General features: G+C 40.7%; 1 protein-coding gene across 15 annotated transcripts in view; it reads right to left on the bottom strand.

The window, feature by feature from the left end:
* The window catches only part of DYNC1I1 (dynein cytoplasmic 1 intermediate chain 1), a 190,984-nt gene that overhangs the window by 3,512 nt on the left and 166,832 nt on the right, over positions 1 to 20,640 (bottom strand). For 8 of the 15 annotated variants that reach the window (XM_083822479.1, XM_083822478.1, XM_083822473.1 and 5 more), the window contains one exon: positions 16,237 to 16,362. In XM_083822479.1, the coding sequence (XP_083678605.1) occupies positions 16,237 to 16,362 (126 nt within the window). Of the gene's footprint in view, positions 1 to 263; positions 14,902 to 16,236; positions 16,363 to 20,640 lie in introns of all 15 variants that reach the window. The other 7 variants (XR_014578996.1, XR_014578997.1, XR_014578998.1 and 4 more) reach the window with 2 other exon arrangements.

The following is a 20,640-nucleotide window of genomic DNA, read 5'->3' on the forward strand; positions in this document are numbered from 1 at the left end:
TGTTAGTAGAACAAACCCCTCTAATAGAAATTCCTCAGGGATGGAGAGGGAAACCTTGGCAATATTGAAGTCAAGGGAAAAATTGACTTTTATTCCCCTACTTCTTTCTGTGAAGTCCCTAAAGCTGAACCACAAAAGTTATAAGGCAAAAGACCACAAATAAAAACAAAAGCATCCACAAACTCCAATTCAAATTCTTGTATGAATTAACGCTCCCCTTCCAGTCATTTTCCATAAAAGTTCTTTCAACTGTGTGTACTTACACTGACAAATGTTGAAGGCCTGTGTCCGACTGTGGACTCTCCTCTTCAGCCTTCCTGCTGAAGTAGTTACACTGCAAATACCAGCGTAAGGGGGAAGAAACGAAGAGATACTTTGCAGAGGAAGGGCAGGGGTTTAGAGCTATTTAGGGTTCCTCACCCGTTTGGCATTTTTGCCATTTTTCTGTCCACTTCCAGTTACTACAAAGCAGCATGTGTTGAGTTCCAGCAGTCACAAACTCTACACAGAGTAGAAACATTCACCAAAGCATAATAAGGTAATATAATAACTTACATTAACATTTGGGTCATAAGGTTATTTGAATGAACTGACACTGCGGTATGGAGCAGAACAAGAAAATAAACGTTATTAAGTGCTTTCCTTTGATCCCTTCAAAGGGAATGTAAGCGCTACCTGCAGCTAATTAATTGACTAAATTACCCACACTGCTTTAGCCTAAATATTGCGATATATTTAGGTTGCATCAGATGTTAATTCTAACGAGGAAAGCCAGAATTATCAAAGCAATGGGATGACTTTAGCCAAACTTTGTTCAGCTGTTGGAAGAGGGGTAGTTTTGTCTTCTGTCTGGCTTTTAAAATATCAAGAGTTCAGGCTGCAAGTCTATGGACCTCCAAGCGTAACTACAAGTTTACGCATCCAAACAAACCTGCTTCTGCTTGCGAAGTTACATGTGCTCATCTGGTTACAGGAAGGAGAACTTAGTACAAGAAAACATCTTACCAAGATGTTACCAAAAACACTGATTCCATTTTTTATTGGGTGAAGCTATTTAACTCAAGACAACTGGGGTCCTGCCATTTCTCAAAAATCAAATCAATGTTTTCTTTATATCACTCTAACCTTTTTAGACACCCCCCCCCATTCACTTCCATAAAACATTCCTCCAAAAGCACTCAGTATCTATAAAATTGGTATCTGTAACTGTTTATATATGATCAATAACATATAACTTACTAAATATTATACACATTTAAGATTTTATTTCGGCTAGTCCACAAACTGTTTCTTGACGGCACTCAAAAGCTGATTTACGTGATGCAAACTCTCAGAACAAATTTTTCCACCAACTCCACTACCATGATTTCAGACATGCAGACTTCAGGTGAGAAAAGGTAACTGCCAGGAACGCCCCTCCTGACCGCACGGTGCAGCACAAACACTGCTGGTAAAGGAAACCCTCCCTGGGCAGCACCTCCCAACCAGCAGGCCTAGACCCCCATGTGAAGTGAGCTCAGCTGAACCCCAAAAATGAGACTGGCTGTGCGCTGGACAAAAGGATTATAAATTAGGAGTTGAGATCTCCCTCTCCTCTTGTTCAGCTCCTTCCCCACAGCTAGCGGTAGCTGGACCCTGCCTACTAGTCCTGGCCAACTAGAAGCCCCTTGTCTCTAGGATCACTCGCAACCCCTTCTGTTTTGGTGATAATGCACTGAGCTGAGCTTTCAGGTCTGGAGATGGTCTTAACAGTGTCTAGATTTGGAAAGACAGGATTTGTCTAGTTGGATCACACAGATCAACTACAGAAGGTTGGTTGTTTTCTCCCTATCTTTTTCAGAGTCATGAAGTTACAGTAGACTTAGAAATGTAACAGCTTAGAAGCAACTGCATACAGTTTTGGGTATCACAATATGAGAGGCATATAAAACTATTAGAGTGTCCAAAGGAGGGCTACAAAGGTAGTGAAGGGTTGGCAGGGCAAGACACATGAGGAGCAGCTGAGGTCCCTGGGTTTGTTCAGCCCCGAGCAGAGCAGGCTGAGGGAAGGCCTCATGGCGGCCTGCAGCTCCCTCAGGAGGGGAGCGGAGGGGCAGGCGCTGAGCTCTGCTCTCTGGGGACAGCGACAGGACCCGAGGGGACGGCATGGAGCTGGGACAGGGGAGGGTCAGGCTGGGCGTTAGGGAAAGGTTCTGCACCCAGAGGGTGCTCGGGCACTGGGACAGGCTGCCCAGGGCAGTGGTCATGACACTGAGCTGCTGGAGTTCAGGAAGTGTTTGGACACCGCTCTCAGACACGTGGTTTGGTTTTGGGTGGTCCTGTGTGGAGCAAGGAGTTGGCCCCTTGTGGGTCCTTTCCCACTTGGGATATTCTATGACTCTATGAAGGCTTGTAAAGCTTAAAGGCAAGATTGTTCCAACTTGTGCCTATTCTGCACTTGTAGATAAAGGATAAAATAACCAGACTCAAGGGTAGCAACAGCCAGGATCTGCCTGATGAGCACCTGGCTTTGCCCGGCCCGCAGGTCAAAGTTCCATGTGATGTACCTTGGGCGTGACAAAATCCTTACCTCAAAGTGCCACCACAGAACCTTTGGATATCCGAAACTTCTGAGGCCTCGGTGTTACCTGGGTGATCACCCTAGCCAAGCACATTACCTACCTGCTAGTCTTCCAGCCCTGAACCACAAACGTGCTCCCCTTGATGCTAACACTGACCAAGGAGATGGCTTATACACATTCTGGTAAGAGAATAAGGGACTTCCCTCTCTCCCTGAGTCTCACCAGGCAAGCCAGTCACATGTAGAGGCACAAACAGGGGTTTCATCAGGAACAGCCTCCTCCATCTTCTCATCGAAGCAGAGATTTCCTCATTGTGCACAGCTTCCAATCCACACACCAGAGATAGTACAAACACAAACTGTGTTTCCTGTGTTTTTTACAGAAACTGTGCTCTTAGGAACTTCACCAAACATTAATACTCAGAAAATCTTCATGCAGAACTCAGGAAGAGGAGATGCTCAACACCAGACACCTGTCAACACCACCAGTTGTGCCAGCTAGTGCTGGGCTGCCCAAGCAAGCAGAAAACCAACAGAAAAACAGTGCCTGAAGACACAAATCAGCATAAATTTAACTTCATTTTCAGATTCAACACCTGGTAACACTTGTTCTTTTAATTTAGGTCTATTTTTAAAAAAAAAAATTTTGAGCCTGAACAACACCACCGCAAAACAAAACAAAAATCCAACCTCTGAATATGGCTTTTAGAGGAATCTATCCAGGAGGTTGAAATAAGATATTATAACATATTTCAAGTTTTTCAGTATATTCCCCTCCTATCCATCTTTTTTATTGCTGAAAGTGTTTCAGCTCAATTTATCCAAATCACTGTATAGCTTCAGTTTCCTTGAAAAAACACTTTCCCGCAAATGAATTATTCAATGAGGATATTTCACTTGATTCCTGGCTCACTGCCTTTCCTGGAGCCTCTAAGTCTTTGAGATGAGGGTGGACAACTCTTTCCGCCTCCATCCCTCCATGCTCTTGTCCAGCACCGCTCTCCTGTGAGGGCTATGGACTCTCCTAAGAAGGAGGAAAAACACAATAGCAATTTCAAGAGCAGCACTTTGGAGTAGATGGCTTCCCAAACTCTCAGAAGGAGCACAGTAGATTGTATTCAACCTATTTTATTTCTTTTTAATGACTATACCCCATGGGTCAATTTACCTGTCACTATGATACTGGTATAGAAACTGCAGCACCGATTACTAGTTAAAGGACTGTGCAATCCGAATCACCAGGTTAATAATCACATTTTTTTCATCTTCACCTGGAGTTTGGATACCTCAGATGAAAAACAGGCGCAGGAAAGCCTTTCTCAACATCGTCTCTGACTCCTGGGTTAATATGGAGGACTGAATTTTTCCAACCCAAACGATCTATAATCGCCTCTAACACACACGTTCCCTGAACACAGGTGTAAAAGGAGAATCTGAAAATGAAGCGTTACACCACGGCTTGGAGCAATCTGCCAAACGTATGTGGTCTGCAGACGGCCTGCCGAACCGTATTGCCACACACTGTTTTCAATTAGACATTTGCAGACGAGCCTGCATGGTGGTCCAAGATACACTTTAAGGGTGATGGAGGTTCCCGAGTCAAAAATAGGTGACCCATTCAAACAGTTTATATAAGTACAATGCTTTATTTTTTATTTTCTTATTTTTGCATATAGAAAACCTTATTCTGACCTAAATTACACGATGGGTTTCTATAGCTAGTCACTGTACTCTGAGAAATCAGGAACTTTCTGATCAACCTGCATCCTTTATTAGTTGCATTTGGGTTTTCTGCTGTTCGGAGGTAAAAGTTGGTCTTATTTTAGACAATCCTATTGACTTGTCTCCACTTTGACAGAGCTGTATGTGCAAAAAAAACTTCACATTCAACAAGGAAAATCAAAACGACATGAAAATTCATGCTCCTCATATCTAAAATGCTCTGTTGCTATTATAATTTTTGACAAAGGCAGGTTAATCACTCTTTGAAGAGCTAGCTAATTAAAGCACGAGAAAACATTCAGATTAATTTGAGTTTGTGAAAAACAGCAAGTACAGCAAACCAACTTTAATGACTGAAATCTTAGAATTCACACTAAGTTATCTCTGTGTGTGGTTTATCACCATCTTTATATTCTTTCAGTTTAATAACAACACCAAATAAATGCAGCTTCGGAAGAATATCATTTTAGCTCTTTTCCCTAGGTAGAATTTTTGTCAACCTATACTGTCCTTATCACCTTCTAAAATTACGTGCTGCATTGAAAAGAAATCTGCTGCAAATACTTTGTGCAATGGATTAACATCTGAATGCATTTATGACACTGTAGGTAAAAATATTTTATGATGATAAAATGTAACTATTTCAGCTTCATCTTTTCTACAAAGTAGAACAGACAAATCGGTCTAATTCTCTGGGTAAAAGGGAATACTTGTGGGATGACGATCATAATGCTTACAAATCAGAAACAAGAGCGATAGTTCTCCTTTAAACAACTGATCTTATCTTCCAGCGTTCAACAGATGTTATTATCACTGACAGGGAGGTAAAAACAGATATATTGATGTAAATATTAAATATCTTGATACACACACACGCAGTCAGCAGGCATGCACCTATTCTGGCCCTGGTCTTGCCCCGCAGAATCCATTACAGAATGCCTTTGACATTTTTCTCAACCTATATGGATTTCTTTTTTCCTGAAAAAGCCTATATTTTTCCAGGCAACACCCTATGCCACACACATGGATGGAAACAAAGTGGGAGGTAATATGCAACGGAATGGCCACCAAAGTAACCAAGAGCACCCTTTTCACATAACTATAGTACCACTGTATTTAACTCTTGGGAGAGCTGAGCATCACTGCTAACAATGGATGAAACCACTGGCAGGAACTCAAACCCCACATACTGCATGCAGATGATTTTAATAAGACACAGTGTTTAGACCACAAAGGATACACTCCAGAGTAGCTCTATATATATTTGTTTACTTAATTGAAGGGGTGGAATACCATAGGCAGCCTAAATACTGCATTTATTCTATGCACAGCAGTCAGTCTAGTGTCACAGACACAGTATACACCACCCTTCTATGAAGTTAATTACTTAGCCCTCATCTAGATTAATGTCTGTTGTGATTTATTTCTTTGCAATTCACCAGCAGGCTCTGATTTAACTAGTGCTGCCATAGTAAAAAGAAGACAAAATATTAGTTTATATGACAAAAAAGCTTAATCCCAAACAGAAACAGAACATAATTTTAGCAAATTTCAAGTTTTTCTCCTAAGGAGAACAGTAGCTGCTAAATTGTTACATATTTGATGGCAAATTGTGTTTTGAATACAAAACAAACAATGGTGTTATTTTAATAATATACATGTAAAGAGCAAAGATGCACTGTGTAAAGCTCCTGCATAGGAATCCAAGCTTTGAATGCCTATTAATTCTTTACTAAACTTAGTCGTCTTTGTCTCTAGCAGTCATCTTGATGCCAGGCTAACAGGAGAGAAGGAGAACAGACTAAAACAGTCTGTAAATTATACATACAAGACACACAAATGCACGTTAACAGGACAGAAAGACTGCAGGCTCTTAACACTTCAAAGATAGGAAATGTCAAAGTTAGGGTTAACTCCCCTAATGCTACTCATTTTGCATTATGATACCGTCTTTAATCTTTATCAAAAAAAAGGTAAAAAAACACAACACAAAACCTGTGCTGGAAGCAAACACCAATTACAGAAAATTTCAGCCTGGAGGATTAGTACTTGATTGGGCATATGAAAAAGAAAACAAGGAAGTGGAAAGTATCTTTAATTGCAGACAACACTACAGTTCCACCTATAATATCAGAGTTGGCTCAGACTCTCCTGAAATAATTAGAAAGAATGATGTCCGAGCTACCAAACAGATTTTTCCTCCCTCAATTAATGTATCGAAATGCTGTACTTGATTATCAACTACAGAAGATAAAATGTTGAGTAACTCCAAGACTCTTGAAAGAGAGGATAAAGTTGAAATTTCGATTACTATTGTTTGCTTAGACCACCTCTTAAAATACAAACTTAAAATTATAAGCTTATGGACTATTCTTAAGCTACAGAATTTCCACATAACACCCCGGTGCTTTTGCCAGGCATGCTGTGGTAGTCCTCACCTACAGATCTACTCAGGTCCTTCGAGATGAAAGAAATTTAATATAATTCAACAGCTACAAAAGCAGAAAGAGCATCTGCTGTGCTTCAGAAAAGCTAATAATTTTGCTACAGAAGAGGTGTCCTAAGCAGCAAAGATGTTACAGTTCCTATCTTTCTACCACTTCTGCAGTGCCACCAATTTACAGGTTAAGAAAAAAAGTCAGGTATATTGGTTTCCCATGAGGATCCTAGTCCTGAGAGTGGAATTTATGGAAATAAATTTAATATGGAAATTAAAGCCACTGATTTTTTTTCTCTCTCTTTAGTTTCAGGACATTTAATGCTCTGAATTAAGTGGTCACATAAGAACTTCTTCTCTACCAAATTATATTATCAATTATTATTGCACTAAAAAATGTAAAAATGCCAAATGGATCAAAACGAGATGGTAAGGAGCCTTCAACCTGTTGTTCTTTCCAATACCTGACAACTACATCGATTTGGAAGAACTACCCCCATCATTTTATCATTTTTACTTTAAATATGAGAACTTCAGCCTCTGGAGCAACTGCACTGGCCAAGGTGTCTCCTTGGAAGTCCAGCTGAATGAAGGGCCGCCACTGCCTCAGGGAAGAAACAAATCACGGTATCTTCAGCTTTGTTGGCTTCCTTTTTTAAACCAAGCCAGCCAAGCCCACTCTGTGGTTCAGTCCGGAACAGGAACCATGAAGGACTTTTGCCACTGCCTTCTGGCTCCCAGATGGCCGACAGATTCCCACCAATGCTAGCCTATGAACTGCTCTTTTTTTTGGAGAAGTTTGTTTCCATGAGGATTCCTTCCCTTCCATTTTGCATCTATTACCTGCAAAAGCTCATCCACAAAATAGCATTTTTTTCCTTCGTTTCAGACATAGGCAAAGATACATTTCATATTTAAATTAAACACTGCACGTGGAATTTTGGCTGCTGAATACGATGTATTAGGGCTCAGCTTTCCTCAATTGATATTTTAATGTAACCGTTACCTTCCAAGCCGTGAATTAAATAGTTTTCATGTTCAAAATACATACCATTTTGCTAAACATTAAAAAAAAATTAAAAACATAATTAAGGATTCCCAAAATGAAAACTGGTATTGGATGCAACAGGTTGAAACCACAGATGCATCATGAAGAAAATTAATTATACAAAGCAGCCCTTGTTTCAGAAGTGTTTAACAACACAATGATAGCATATGAATTTCAATTAGATTTGCAAATTGCTGCATGCAAACTGAGTTTAAACTAAATTTTGTGTTTGGTACTTTTTCCCTTCCATACTCCACATTACTTAAAGCTATGAAAATTTTCCACACTTGCATAAAAACTTTCAGAGGGGATAAAAACTTTCTGAGAAAATACTACCCAACAGCCTAACCAGATATTTAAAATACATACCCTGCAAAACTATTAGCATGCATTTACTTGAGCTCTGTTCCCCACCAGTTTTCCATGATGCAGGTCCAGAACACGGCAGATCAGCTAAAGCATTTACTCTGTCTCCACTGCCTCATGTACACCTACTATGAAAAGCCTGGACCCAGACTGTCTTTTCCTCTGAGCCTCTTCAGAGATTTTCAGGAGAAGCAATAGCTGAGGAGCTACTAGTTACTAGTGAGGCCACCACTGCTGCCGATGCAACAAATACACAGTGGATGGACTCGTACATCAGATCCAGTGCCTGCCTTTTCTTCTTTCTCTTGTTCTCTACACTGTTTTCCAGCAGGAAAATACCTACACGAAGGCTGTCACACACTGCCCTCCCTTCTACCCATCCTGCAGGCATTGCTGTGCAGAGAGGGACTGATCTCTTACAGTTTCTCTTCTGCCACTCTCGTCGCTTCGTTATCTGAGTGCCTTCTAATAGCGCATTAAGCTACATGATTAACTCCTGTTACATGTGGCTTGTTCTCTCTGATCCTCTCTGCAGGGGGAGAATCTGGGCCTTTGCAAGGGAAAAGGAAACATACGTCGGCTTTAAAAGTAGTGTGCAAATGAACAGAAAGGACTGGAGCCAGATTTCTGCTGGTTGGTTGTTTTGTTTTTTTTTTTAAGCTTTTTATTTCATATGATGAGGGCTTGAGGAATTCTTACAACAGATATCTGTATCATACTGGAAATTCACGTCTTTTCACCCTGTGAAATTCTCTGGGGAGCTAGTAAGATATTATCTTAAGGTAAGGATTAAGAATTAATTTAAGTTTTAGGATGACTACCTAATCTTCCTTTTCTATCTGTTTTTGCTAATGCCTGCTTAACTCTATTGTCTAATCAACAAATGAGATAAAGGACACCTTTGTTAAAGATCCGGTACCTTCTCCTTTAGTTTTAACAAATAATCTTCCAGTACTAAAATGAAGGTGGAACTTCATTTATATGTATAGCAAAACAGAAGAAACACCACCTTTACCAAGAACAAGTGTACACGATGGCATCGGGCAGGAAAGTGACCCTGTATGCCAGGTTTGATCTACTGCAAGATAGCATTCGAACACATCACAAGCTCCACCTTGAGCGGATGTTTTTTCCCCACCTTCCCTACTCGCTTGGAACTTCAGTCTTCAGACAGTCTGAAATATTCTTCTGAAGTTAAGCTAACACACAGTCAGAGAAGTTGTGAATGCCCCATCTCTGAAGGTGTTCAAGATCAGGTTGGACAAGGCCTTGGTCAACCTGATCTTGGCATCCCTTCCCATGGCAGGGGTTTGGAACTGGGTGATCTTTGGGGTCCTTCCCAACCCAAGCCGTTCTGTGATTCTGTGATCCTATGGTCAGCTTGCAGCCACATGCTCTGGTAACAGCCGTGTCCTCAGCCCCAGAAGTTCTCCCTCTCTGGCACTAAGCACTCCTATCATACATATTCCCACATGAACCACCAGGCTCAGACCTCCTCAGCTAGTTGCACCACGTTGTTCAGTCTCCTTCTGCAGGCCAGTCTCATTTCCTAGTAACGCAGACCCACATCTCTCCCTGAGCATGTTTCAAATGGTCTTTTAAAATACACGTATTTTTAAGTATGAAGGGAAACAATGCTGAAGTCACCTTTTAAATAATGTTCGTTTTGTCAAGCTGCTTTGTGAGTCGGGAGGCCACAGGGATGGTGATTTAGAGGGGCAGCAGAGCACCAAGGCACCACAACCTGCAAAAGGTGGCAGAGAAAGTAAACCTCATGGCCCTAGGCTGATGCTGGAGATAAACAGCTTCAGCCGCCAGATGCAGGTCTTGGGTAAGTCTGTAGAGTTCCTTCATGGCTCAGTTTCCCTCTTGAAAAAAATACTCCCCTAATATGAGAGCACTAGAAGTGCAAGACCCTATTCCAGTCTGCTGTGATGAAGCCTACTTAAGTACCAAGACAGACTGAAAAAACAAGACTACTCATTTCTGTCTCCATTTCTTATCAGTGACAAGCACACAGTCACAAATACGAGCGTATACGGGTGCTCACAGGCATAAACGTATGCATTTATATGTCGGGATATAGCCAAGTCTTGTTTTAAACTGCAGAAGTAGTTAAATGCTTGGTTTAAACTTATCAACATAATGTTGTTTTTCTACAGGAGAATAAACCAGCGCTTACATAAAGACCTCAAAGCATTCACAGCAACCTAAAGTAATGAATATTGTAATGAGAAACACAAGTATTTAGGGTGATAATGACTGGACTTTGCTCTACTTAGATCGGCTCACCCCCTATGGAGGCTACCAAAGCTTAAAGATTTTATCACCCTAGTAATCAGCAATGGGTAATGGCCTTCATAAAACACAGTAATTAAATTGACTGATTTCAAACTAGTGCATTTTTTTCATTAGGGAGTTCTTATTTAACCTACTTCAAAAAAATCCCTTTGTGAATAGTGGCTGTATCAGTCTAAATTCAAATGACAAGGGACAAAGAGCTTGTTCTGTTCAATATTTCAGTTACTATTTTAAGTATAAAGCTAGAGTTCCCAATATGCTGTCGTTGCCGTTTTTTTGGTCATCTCTAAGAGCTTCCAGTTTTAAAAGTCTCTCAAGACTGCACATTATAAAACTGGGGACAGAGGGGAAGCAAATCAAAACCCTAGTTCTTTTACATTTTCCACAAACTCTTAAAAGATTCTGCTTTGTTAATACATGCTTTTAAAATCCTCCGAGGCCAACGTTGCAGCCTTCATAGCAAAAATATCAATGGTGAAATTGAGGCTCTGCCTCACAATCCATTCAATCACCCTTTATGCCTGGCTTGTGTTGGTTGTTGTAACTATTGTGTCTCACTTGATCTTTGTATGCTTTTGAAAAGAACTTGGTTGTAAGCACAACCTCTTATTATTGCTCAAATTTGCCTTCATGATATGTATGTGAGCCATTTATCTGTGTTCCAAGAACACTTGTAATTCAACACAGATTTTAAAATAAAATATTTTATAGCAAGTCTCAGCTTTGCTTTTGTGGCAAAAACATTTCCTCACTCCATATATGCTCTACAAGAGCTTTACAATGGCAGAAGTAAACCTACTGGAAAATCTACCTGGATAAGTTAATGACATAAAACCTAGTTTCATATTTCTCTCTCTGCACAACAGAAATTCAACTGCACGAAAGAGAAGCTGGCTATGTTTTCTGTATGAAATCCACAGTGAAATTCAGGGATCTCTAGACAGGATTACAAAGTACCAACCCTTCTCCACTCTAGCCATGTGACTAAATAGCCATGCTGAAATGTGAGAGTTGGTCATGAATATGCATGGCTCCTTGTCTCGAACCCTAAGACTCTCAGAACAGCTGCTACAGGCTGCTGAAATCAAAGCGACTTATTTTACAGGAACCAATGGGATATTCCTTATGGCACCAACACATCCACATATTTCAGGCAGTTGCCAGCTCCTCCTTCACTGGTCATGTTCTTGAAAATGAGATATGGGGCAAATATCCGTCATGGAGCAAATGGGGAAGTATGCAAACTGCTTGATGCAGCAGCCAGAAAGTGGCTTACAGAGACGTTACCTCTGAAACCTGACAGAGTCGTGTAGATGTCAACACGATGCTGATTTCACTGCAAGAATAAAGGACAGAGGTAATAACTGTTTAAAGAATCCCATGTAATTGCTTCCTTTGGCAGTGCCAGCTTTCCTGGATGGTCCAGGGAAAGATCTTTTCTTGCTTTTCTCCAGTTTCACTTGTCATACTAGTCATCCTCGAAAAGCACGACTAGAATCAGCTGTCGGAAAGACCACCAAACAGATGCAATGGTTTGTCCTGTAACTGGTTTAACAAAATAATGAATAAGCTCATGGTGATTAGTTTCAAACTCTCCAATACTGTGCTGAACTTACTTGAACTATATTCTGTTACAATCAAATAATAAATCATTGATTTCCAGTTTCAATCTATTCATTCACAACGCAAACAAAATATGACCAGGAAGAGATTAATGGGAAAAAAAAAAGAAAGAATGGAAGGTGGAAGAGAAGTTGCTTCTTTCACAACCAGAGGTGCAAATGGCATTCTCAATAAGCCAGGTAAGCAACAAACGTGGTTGTTAGAGAATATTTATGACAGCGGCAACTGTGTAACATCACTGAAGCATGCACAATGGGAGCAAGCTTTCTAGAAAATGTATGTACAAAAGAGACATGTAGTTAGGTCTAACTATCAATCATCTGGACATGTGAATAAATCTATAGTCAGTGGTCCATGTTCTGCTAAAATCAACTTCTACCATATAGAAAACTTGCTGCCCTGTAAATAATCCATAAGACTAAATAAGATAAAACACATTTTACATACTATCACCACAATAATATCTCAGCTACTAGACCGGCAAAGGTTTGCATCTTTATATCTGTCATAGAGTAAAGTGTATTTACAGTGACTGGTTATATCCTCTCTTCAAGTTATTTAGGTTTAAGATCACATCACACTGAAACAATCATGGTTTTTTGTTGTTTGTTTAGGTTTTTATTTTGTAATTCACAGTCTTTAAATCAGTGGTTACTGATCCACAAGAGCACATCTATATGGACTATTTAAGTCTCTTCTCCCTTGGAAGTGTGTGTATAACTCCCATTAATGCTAATGGGCATAAAGCACATGCATTGAGGAGAAAATAGACCCCTCACTGTGAAAATAAATGTGTTCAGTTATTTTCAGACACGATGCTGAAATCAAACAACTAAGAGTACATAGTATAAGGAGATAACATTATATAGCCTAACTGAAAATGTCACCATTATTTTTAACTCCCTGATCATGGACTCTGCCACCTTCTTCATGTTTCTGCCATACCTTGTGTCATAACGACTATGACTGCGTAACATCTTAAGAAGGGCCAAATCCTAAGCAATCCAAGCAAAACAGCCCCTTTCTCAAGTTCCTTGCCTTCACAAATGATGCAAGGTTAGGCCTCGCGTCTTACATTTTCACTTAGGCCATACAATGGTTTTGCTTTACACCATATAGGTTATATCGGTTATATAACCTATATGTATAGGTTAATAGCAGCAATCACTGTTCTCTAGGTCTTTAAAACTGCGATGAATCTACCAAAGTAAATATCCCTATCACTTAAATTTATTCCTTAATGATATGATATTGTTATGTTTTCTGCTCTGATCAAAATTCATGGGGTCGACTCTGTATGTTCAAGCATGTAAGAAAATTTGCTTACATGGTAATGTGAAATTCAAAGATGTTGTAGTATGATTCTATGATAATAAAGCACAGTAACATATATATCCAGATCTCTTTGACTGAGCCAATGTTTTATGAACTGACAGCTAATCTAACATGATAATTTGGATCAGCCACAAGAAAAGGAAGGCTTTAAAAGGGTGCAGTAAAAGTGGAGCATTAATGTCTTTGGTGAAGATATTTAGGGTCTTTGTAAAGTGGCCTGCTGACTTTCTAATGCAAGTAATCACGCTCACCATCCTAAATCAGAGAGATGCACCTTCAAATAAATGGATCCTACTGAGTTATCAGTCAGGCAGGGCTGAGTTCTTCCAGTGATGAGGCCTTTTCAGAAGTCAGTGCTGGAGGAGATGGGTGGGGTGCGGCAGCTGAAAGGTCATCTGCCGTGGCTGAGTGTCAGGCTTTGCAACGTAGCTGAGACAAAGAGGAGATCTGGGCACCGCCAGGTGCTGTGTGGTCCAGCTCACAGCCACGCGCTCACATCACGTCCCTTCTACTGTCACTGATGCTTGGAATCAGTTCATGGAGAAAAATATCCCAACAACAAAAAAAAAAGTCATTACTTCTCTGCTGATTTAGCTCCTTCACCATAATGTGGGGTCTGACGTGTGCTACTGGTACCCGCACAAAAACTGGACAGCAAAGGATATGGCATGGGATGATTGGCTGACGGGCGGAGAAGGAGTGCCCCCTTTAAACGATTAGGCCAGCCCTGTCATGCCCCTGCATCAAACCCCTGCAGAAAGGACAGTCAGAGGAGGATGCCAGCTGAGCCAAGGAACTGGCCAGTGCCTGCATACTAAAGTAGAGGGAGCCTAAGGCTGACATATTTCTGCCAGGCACTTCCAAAAGCACACGGACACGCTGTGAATTCACTGCGCGCCATGCCTGAGGACAGCTGAGCATGAAATAACTCATCAGAGGGCTCTTTATGAACTGGCACAGAGGGTTAACGAGCGAAGAGGCTATTCCTCACTGTCCGAGCCCTCAGTTCTAGGCTCTCAAACTGCAAAGTATTTCTGCAACTCACTTAAGGCTTTAGAGCGACAAGAGCTGTGCCAGAGAATAGCTGAGCAACCTTCTTTTTTAAACCAGAAAAAGCCACCCTAACAGCACAGCAGCTCTGGCAGCTTCTGAAGCAGGAATTACTGCAGAGACTGATGCTGTCAGAATTAACCAGGCAACAAATTAATGAGTTCCTTCATTACAAAAGAGGAGGAGGCGTGGCAACAGCCCATGACCTGTCAGCTGCTATGTGGATGGACATCTATCCAACTGTGTAAGTACGGATGGAGCTGAGCTGGAGACCCTGGGGCTCTGCACGGACAGAACACAGAACATCCACGAAGCAGAACACGTTACTCTGAAACTGATCAGGACTCATGCAAATAAACACTGTTGAACGGCTCTTTTCTTTTTCCTTTTCGAGTAATAGAAAACTGTCTTTCTTTCTGATCGGAGTTGATCGCTGTGACTCATTTTGCAAGTTGAGTTCTGATTATAGAGAGGAAAAGGACAAAAACTTAAATATTACTTCTTCTGCACAGTAACAGTAAATCTATTTTCTCCTGGGTGAGCTTGCAGGGATAAACAATCCTATGAATGGTCTGATGTATGATATGCAAAAAAACAACATTTCTGGAGCCTGTCTAGACTCCCAGACAAGATCAGATCATGCTGTCATCACAGACATTTCCACAGCCTGTCATATCACTTCGAAGACAGAAAAAACACCTTTTCAGAACAGTCATGCAAAACGAAAAATAAACAAAAACAGCCTGACCTGCAGTGTTGTAGTGCAAGCCTGAATGCAGTAACCTTAGCCAATTTAGAGATTACGCTAACAATACGGCACGAAGTTTCAGCAAACATTTGTGAGGAAAGGCAACTCCTGCACAAGCAAATGCAATCCAAAAATATGAGTCATGCACAAGCAATTTTGCTATGGGCCATAAAATCACTTTATGAGAGTTACAGATAATTCTGTATGTATTCCATAATGTTTTCCTACTGTGTAGAGATGGATATCTCAGTATCCTATCACAGATAATGACAGAAAACAAATTCTCTACATAAAAGCTGATTGCTCAGAGATTCACCCTTAACTGTTCCAAGGAATTGTAACGCCGACAGAACATTTTATACCTTATTCATCAACACAGAAGTAGATTCTATCAGTGCCAAACATACTGCAGTTTAGATGGCTTTTACAATATGTAGTAGGGTGAATTGAGAGCAGCGTTAGACACAGAATACACATCCTGCTATTTCTCAGCACCCACATACCCTTCATCACACATGCAGCTACTGTCTTCCGCAATGACACCTTTCATCTCCTCCTTTTAGTACCTTTGCACATCTTCAAGTATATTTACCATTATTCAGCACTAAAACAACAGCCTCTTACTCTGTACATGTCATGCTGAGAAAAACCTACAACATTAAGCCAGTCATGAAATAAGAGATGCTGGAATATAAGAGGTGAACCCTGCAGGACCAACTTCAGAACAAAAGAGATTCTCTTTGTACCTATATTTTCCTCTTCATGTTCCTTTTTAAACTTTTTCCAACTGTACTTAAAAAAATAAAAATAAAAACACTGGATATTTTCAAAAAAGACTTTCCTCCTGACACTTTCACTAGTTAACTCTTTTGCATGGTGGCTTTACAACTAACATGCTGTTGGCAACCCGAACCAACAGGGACTCCACTGAAAGCCAGACGGTATATTCTTTGGAGGTGTCCCACGACTAACAATGTAAGATCTTTTCTCAAACTTGGAGGTGGTGACTTGCGGGACCTGAGCTTTGAAAACACTAAAAATAATACCTCTCCAACATCATAGATCCATATACGGCCTTCTGAATCACCAACTGCTACCTCCTTCCCAGCCTGGGCCCAGCGGACACGGTTGAGGGCAGAAGCTCCTTCTATTGTCACGCTAGCTGTGGGAACCTGTTGAAACAATAGGAAAAGAAAGGACAATAAAATCACGCTGCCTGCAAACCCAGGGGTCAGTTTTGAACGTCCAATTTTGCTGGGTGAGTCACAAGCCTCTCGTCAGGGGGGAGGAAAAAAAAAAAAGGTTCATTGTTTCTTCAATCACATGTGCTAAAAGAGAGAGTAAGAGATTGCTTAGAATGAGTAGGGAAGATTTTTCTACTGTAAAGGGCAGTAAACGAAACAATTTTACCCCTTAACTCAGAGACACGTGAAACTGTGTCTGCTTCTTTCTCAAAATTCACTGATTTATGACCAAGAATCAACTGAGGGTAGGACTTGGCTTCGGTCCTACCCTGACTTCTGACCAGGGCCCAAATAACCTGACTGCTGTAGACAAATCCCTGATGCACCCTTGGATTTCATACTCGCCTCTGCAGCTGGATGCAGAGGTCAAAGCTCAGGTACTAATTAAGAAGAGTCCTGAGCTAATCACTTCAGCGAGGACACAGCAGAAGGTGAGAACAGCTGAGCAGACATTTAGGAACTCCTACAATAGATTCCCACAATTCTCTTCTGCATCCCTGTACTCCCAGGAGCCTTCTTCTTGTTTAACTACACCTGGATGCTGTTTAATTTCCAAACTCCCTCCCTGCCCCAAGCTGACCAACAAACTTAACAGGTGACCCGCAAGAATACATAAAGGTGCTGGTTAACATGTGGGATGAATAAAGAACGCGATCTTAGGTTAAGTATTTGCAATCTACGCTGGAATGAGGGCATCAAAAGAAGCTGCAGGAGGAAGGAACCGTGTGGGTGTCTGTCCCAGATAGGCAGATCACTCACTTGATTTAGGTCACCTCGTAAGACGAATGACAGTAGCCTGCGAGCCTGCTGATGCTCCACCCAGCTCCTTTAACAGGAGAACCTGCCTGAGCAAGGAGCCTGCAGCTTGGCACGGCAGCCTCCTGGACGAGGCTTTTTAGTTTTCGTGCTTTTTAAATCAGGGCAAACGGGGTAGGATGGGAGCGCCAATAGCGGCTCCCCCACCAGATCGCCTCACGGGAACAAGCCTAAGGCACACGTTGGGATGGGAACAAGGGGATGCTGTGGGATCTACAACTGGAGGCGGAGCTGAAGAACAGTCCTGGCGAGAAGAGGCAGCTGGACAGGAGCCAGAGCCTGGGCCACCTCTGCAGGAGCGACGGGAGCCCTCTGGTCCCCATTGTGGGCAGGCTGCTGCACGAGAGGGAAGTGTGCAGCTTGGAGGTGGCATGGAAACCTGGTCTAAAATTCGAGAAGTCTTCCTGACTTCACCTCAGTTCCCAGGCTATAGCGTTATACAGTAGTTGCCAGACAGCTCCAGAGATCCACAAGAAAAATGATTTTAAAGCAAACACTGCAGAGCTTCCCTGCTGTCAGCTCTACGGCCTTCAGCACGTCAGCGAGGTGCGTGGCGGCGGGGAGCCCAACCCCTGCGGCTGCCTGAGACTCTGGGCACTGCGGCGGGGCTGCTGGCCCTGCACCTCTCCGCCTGGATGTTCCCCGTCACAGACCCTGCCCAAACCGAGCAGGCACCTGCCAGCCCACCGGGCCTGGCAAGCTGAGATGTCTTCTCCGTAAAGGGCCCGGGACACTACCCTTTATGCAGCCCCGCAAGTGGAATGAGAAAGGATTTTGTCTGTGGGGCGATGTAGAAATAACGCTGGGTAACAATCAGAAAGCAGATACTGTCCTCCCCCTTTAGGAAGTCATTCAGATGCAAATAAGCTGCTGGCCTCGTCTCTGGGTTGTGCAAGGCCGAGGTCCTGTCCAAGGCAGCCTCACTGATGAGCGCTAGCACGCTCCCGCTCCTCGTCCCAAGCATGTTACTCGTTAGCATGCTACAGCCGAGGGCTTCAATCTGACATGGGGTCACTGATCCAGGATACCATCGCATTAAAAAATGAGCAAGTTTTACTCTTCTGATCACTGATTTTAAAAAAAAAAAAAAAAAAAAAAAAAAACCAACTATTTTAATTCCAGCCAAAATTAATTTCATAACATTTGGAAACGGGTTTCTTCAAACAACGACTAAATGCCACATTTTTCGAGCACTAATCCACTAACCAGCTACGTTTCTCAGAAAACTGTAGATCAAAGATATTTGTTTCAAATGAGCTCCACAGCTTAGATTTAAGGCACTGAATTTTTAGCAAAATCTTTCAGAAGGGTGAAATCTATAACTCCAGAACTGTTTTTTGTTGTTGTTAATACAGCATTCTTTCAGTGTTCCACATAAAAACACGCAGCATGCATGCTGCAGACACAAGACACAACCCATGGTGGTTTTTTTTTTTTTTCGAATCCAATGGTTTTGTAAAATCCTATTACTATTCCACAAAACTATCTAGCAAAATAAAAAGCAATCATGCAATAGTGTTTAAAAGTCTAAATAGAAAACCTTTTCTCCAGCGATACAGGATAAAATATATTCAAACCATAGTATCTTAAAATAGATTTGTCTACCTGGAGAAGTGATAGGTTAAATTACACATGCCTATTTTAGATTTTAAAGATACGAGGTTATTTTATAATGGTAGCATTATGTTGCTAAAATTACATTTAAAATACCTTATAAATTCTCTGAAGTTGCTTGTCAGATTTTTAACAGTTTTGAAATAAGATTTTACAAGGTAACAGATTAAGATGCAGTCAGAAAAACCTGCATGGTAAGAATATACATATATATATATATATATACACACACATAAACATATATATATTTGCACTTTTATTGCTTATGTAATGTCTAAACCTGCTTGCAAATAGATCTTCTACCTGTTTTTAGAAACAGACACCATCTTCATATTTTCAAAGCTAAGGTAGGGCATACATAGTATGTTTGAAAGGAATATAACAGAGCAAGAATAAGTAATTTTATCTATAAACTGCTATTAGCCTCATCCATAACCAAGATTCATTAATAACCTACAGACTTTCTCCAGCCTCGAACAAAAAAATAAATGTAATGAACACATACATAACAAATCGGCATTTGCTAACCTGAAGCTATCAGAAAACCTCATATCCTGATTCTTATAATAATATTCAGTTTGCAAAAGAATGAAGGTGTGAAGTAGTTTTTTTTTTTTTGCTTTTAAAGTTTTTTATATTAATTTATTAAATATAAATCAAACATGATGATTTGCATTGCTACTACAAAAATCACTTCTGGTATCCATAGATCAAAATGCAGCATACAAATACCCTTGGCTATTTTAAACTGAGATTTTAAGAAGAATTAGATTGATTAAATCTATGGTATGGTCAAATGATTTTAGTTACTTTGATTAGAAAGCATCTATTACGCGGGAGAAAAGTTTTTAATAAATATGGGGAGTGACACTAGCGTAAACCGTGTTACAGTTCAAAAATGTGAAGGTAGCATATCATAACTAAAACCAGCTATTTTCTTAATTGGTTTATAAAATAACACCTAAATAATCATGTGGCTTACTTCTCAAATTAAACAAAACTATTAATAACAATCATATCTGGTTCTCACACAGATTTTTATCAATAGCTAGCAGTTAAATACATTAATACACGTGATATTTTCTACCGTTTTCATAAATACTTAGACATCACCAATCTGATGTCTAAAAGTCAAAAATAGGTTTTTCAAGATTTCTTAACACAAAGGCAAAAGTGCTGGCAGGCTTCTTCTTAGCAAATAGCAAAGCAGAATTAAACTGCTTAATCGAATGCAGAAATCTTGAAAATTATAAACTAATTATGACCTACCAGATAGAGGGTAAAAGCAAACAACAATCACTTTCAGTTATGATGTTTAAAAGAACTGCTTACAGTTCTTTCAGCGGTATTTGTACGTCTGGTATTGCTTCTCTCACATAACAAAACCCTACATCTATTCAAATTCTGCCAGTTTAGCATTTCGAGAGATTTTTAAATTTACTTTATCAGCGCTCAGTAAGGAGACCAAATGGTATTTCTTCCTCCAGACACAAATTCAATTCTCATAAAAATACAAAAAATACAAAAATACAAAGCTCTGATACCACAGAAATAATTTCATTCTGATCCTGAGAGCTGATTTCAACCTCTCAGTGGAGATTGTTTGTGAAATCAGGGGTGGCCTCACATGCAGAAGAAAAGCAGGATTGAGCTTGAAGTTAATTTTTATTTTTCTGCTGATGTTCCTATATATTTATATGTAAACACACTGAAAACACAGCAGCAGTTTTCTACGTACAGCCTTATTATTGATGGGAATAGGATCAAGCAGTCCAT

The sequence above is a fragment of the Anser anser genome, assembly GCF_964211835.1.
Source record: "Anser anser genome assembly, chromosome: 2".
Lineage (NCBI taxonomy): Eukaryota > Metazoa > Chordata > Aves > Anseriformes > Anatidae > Anser > Anser anser.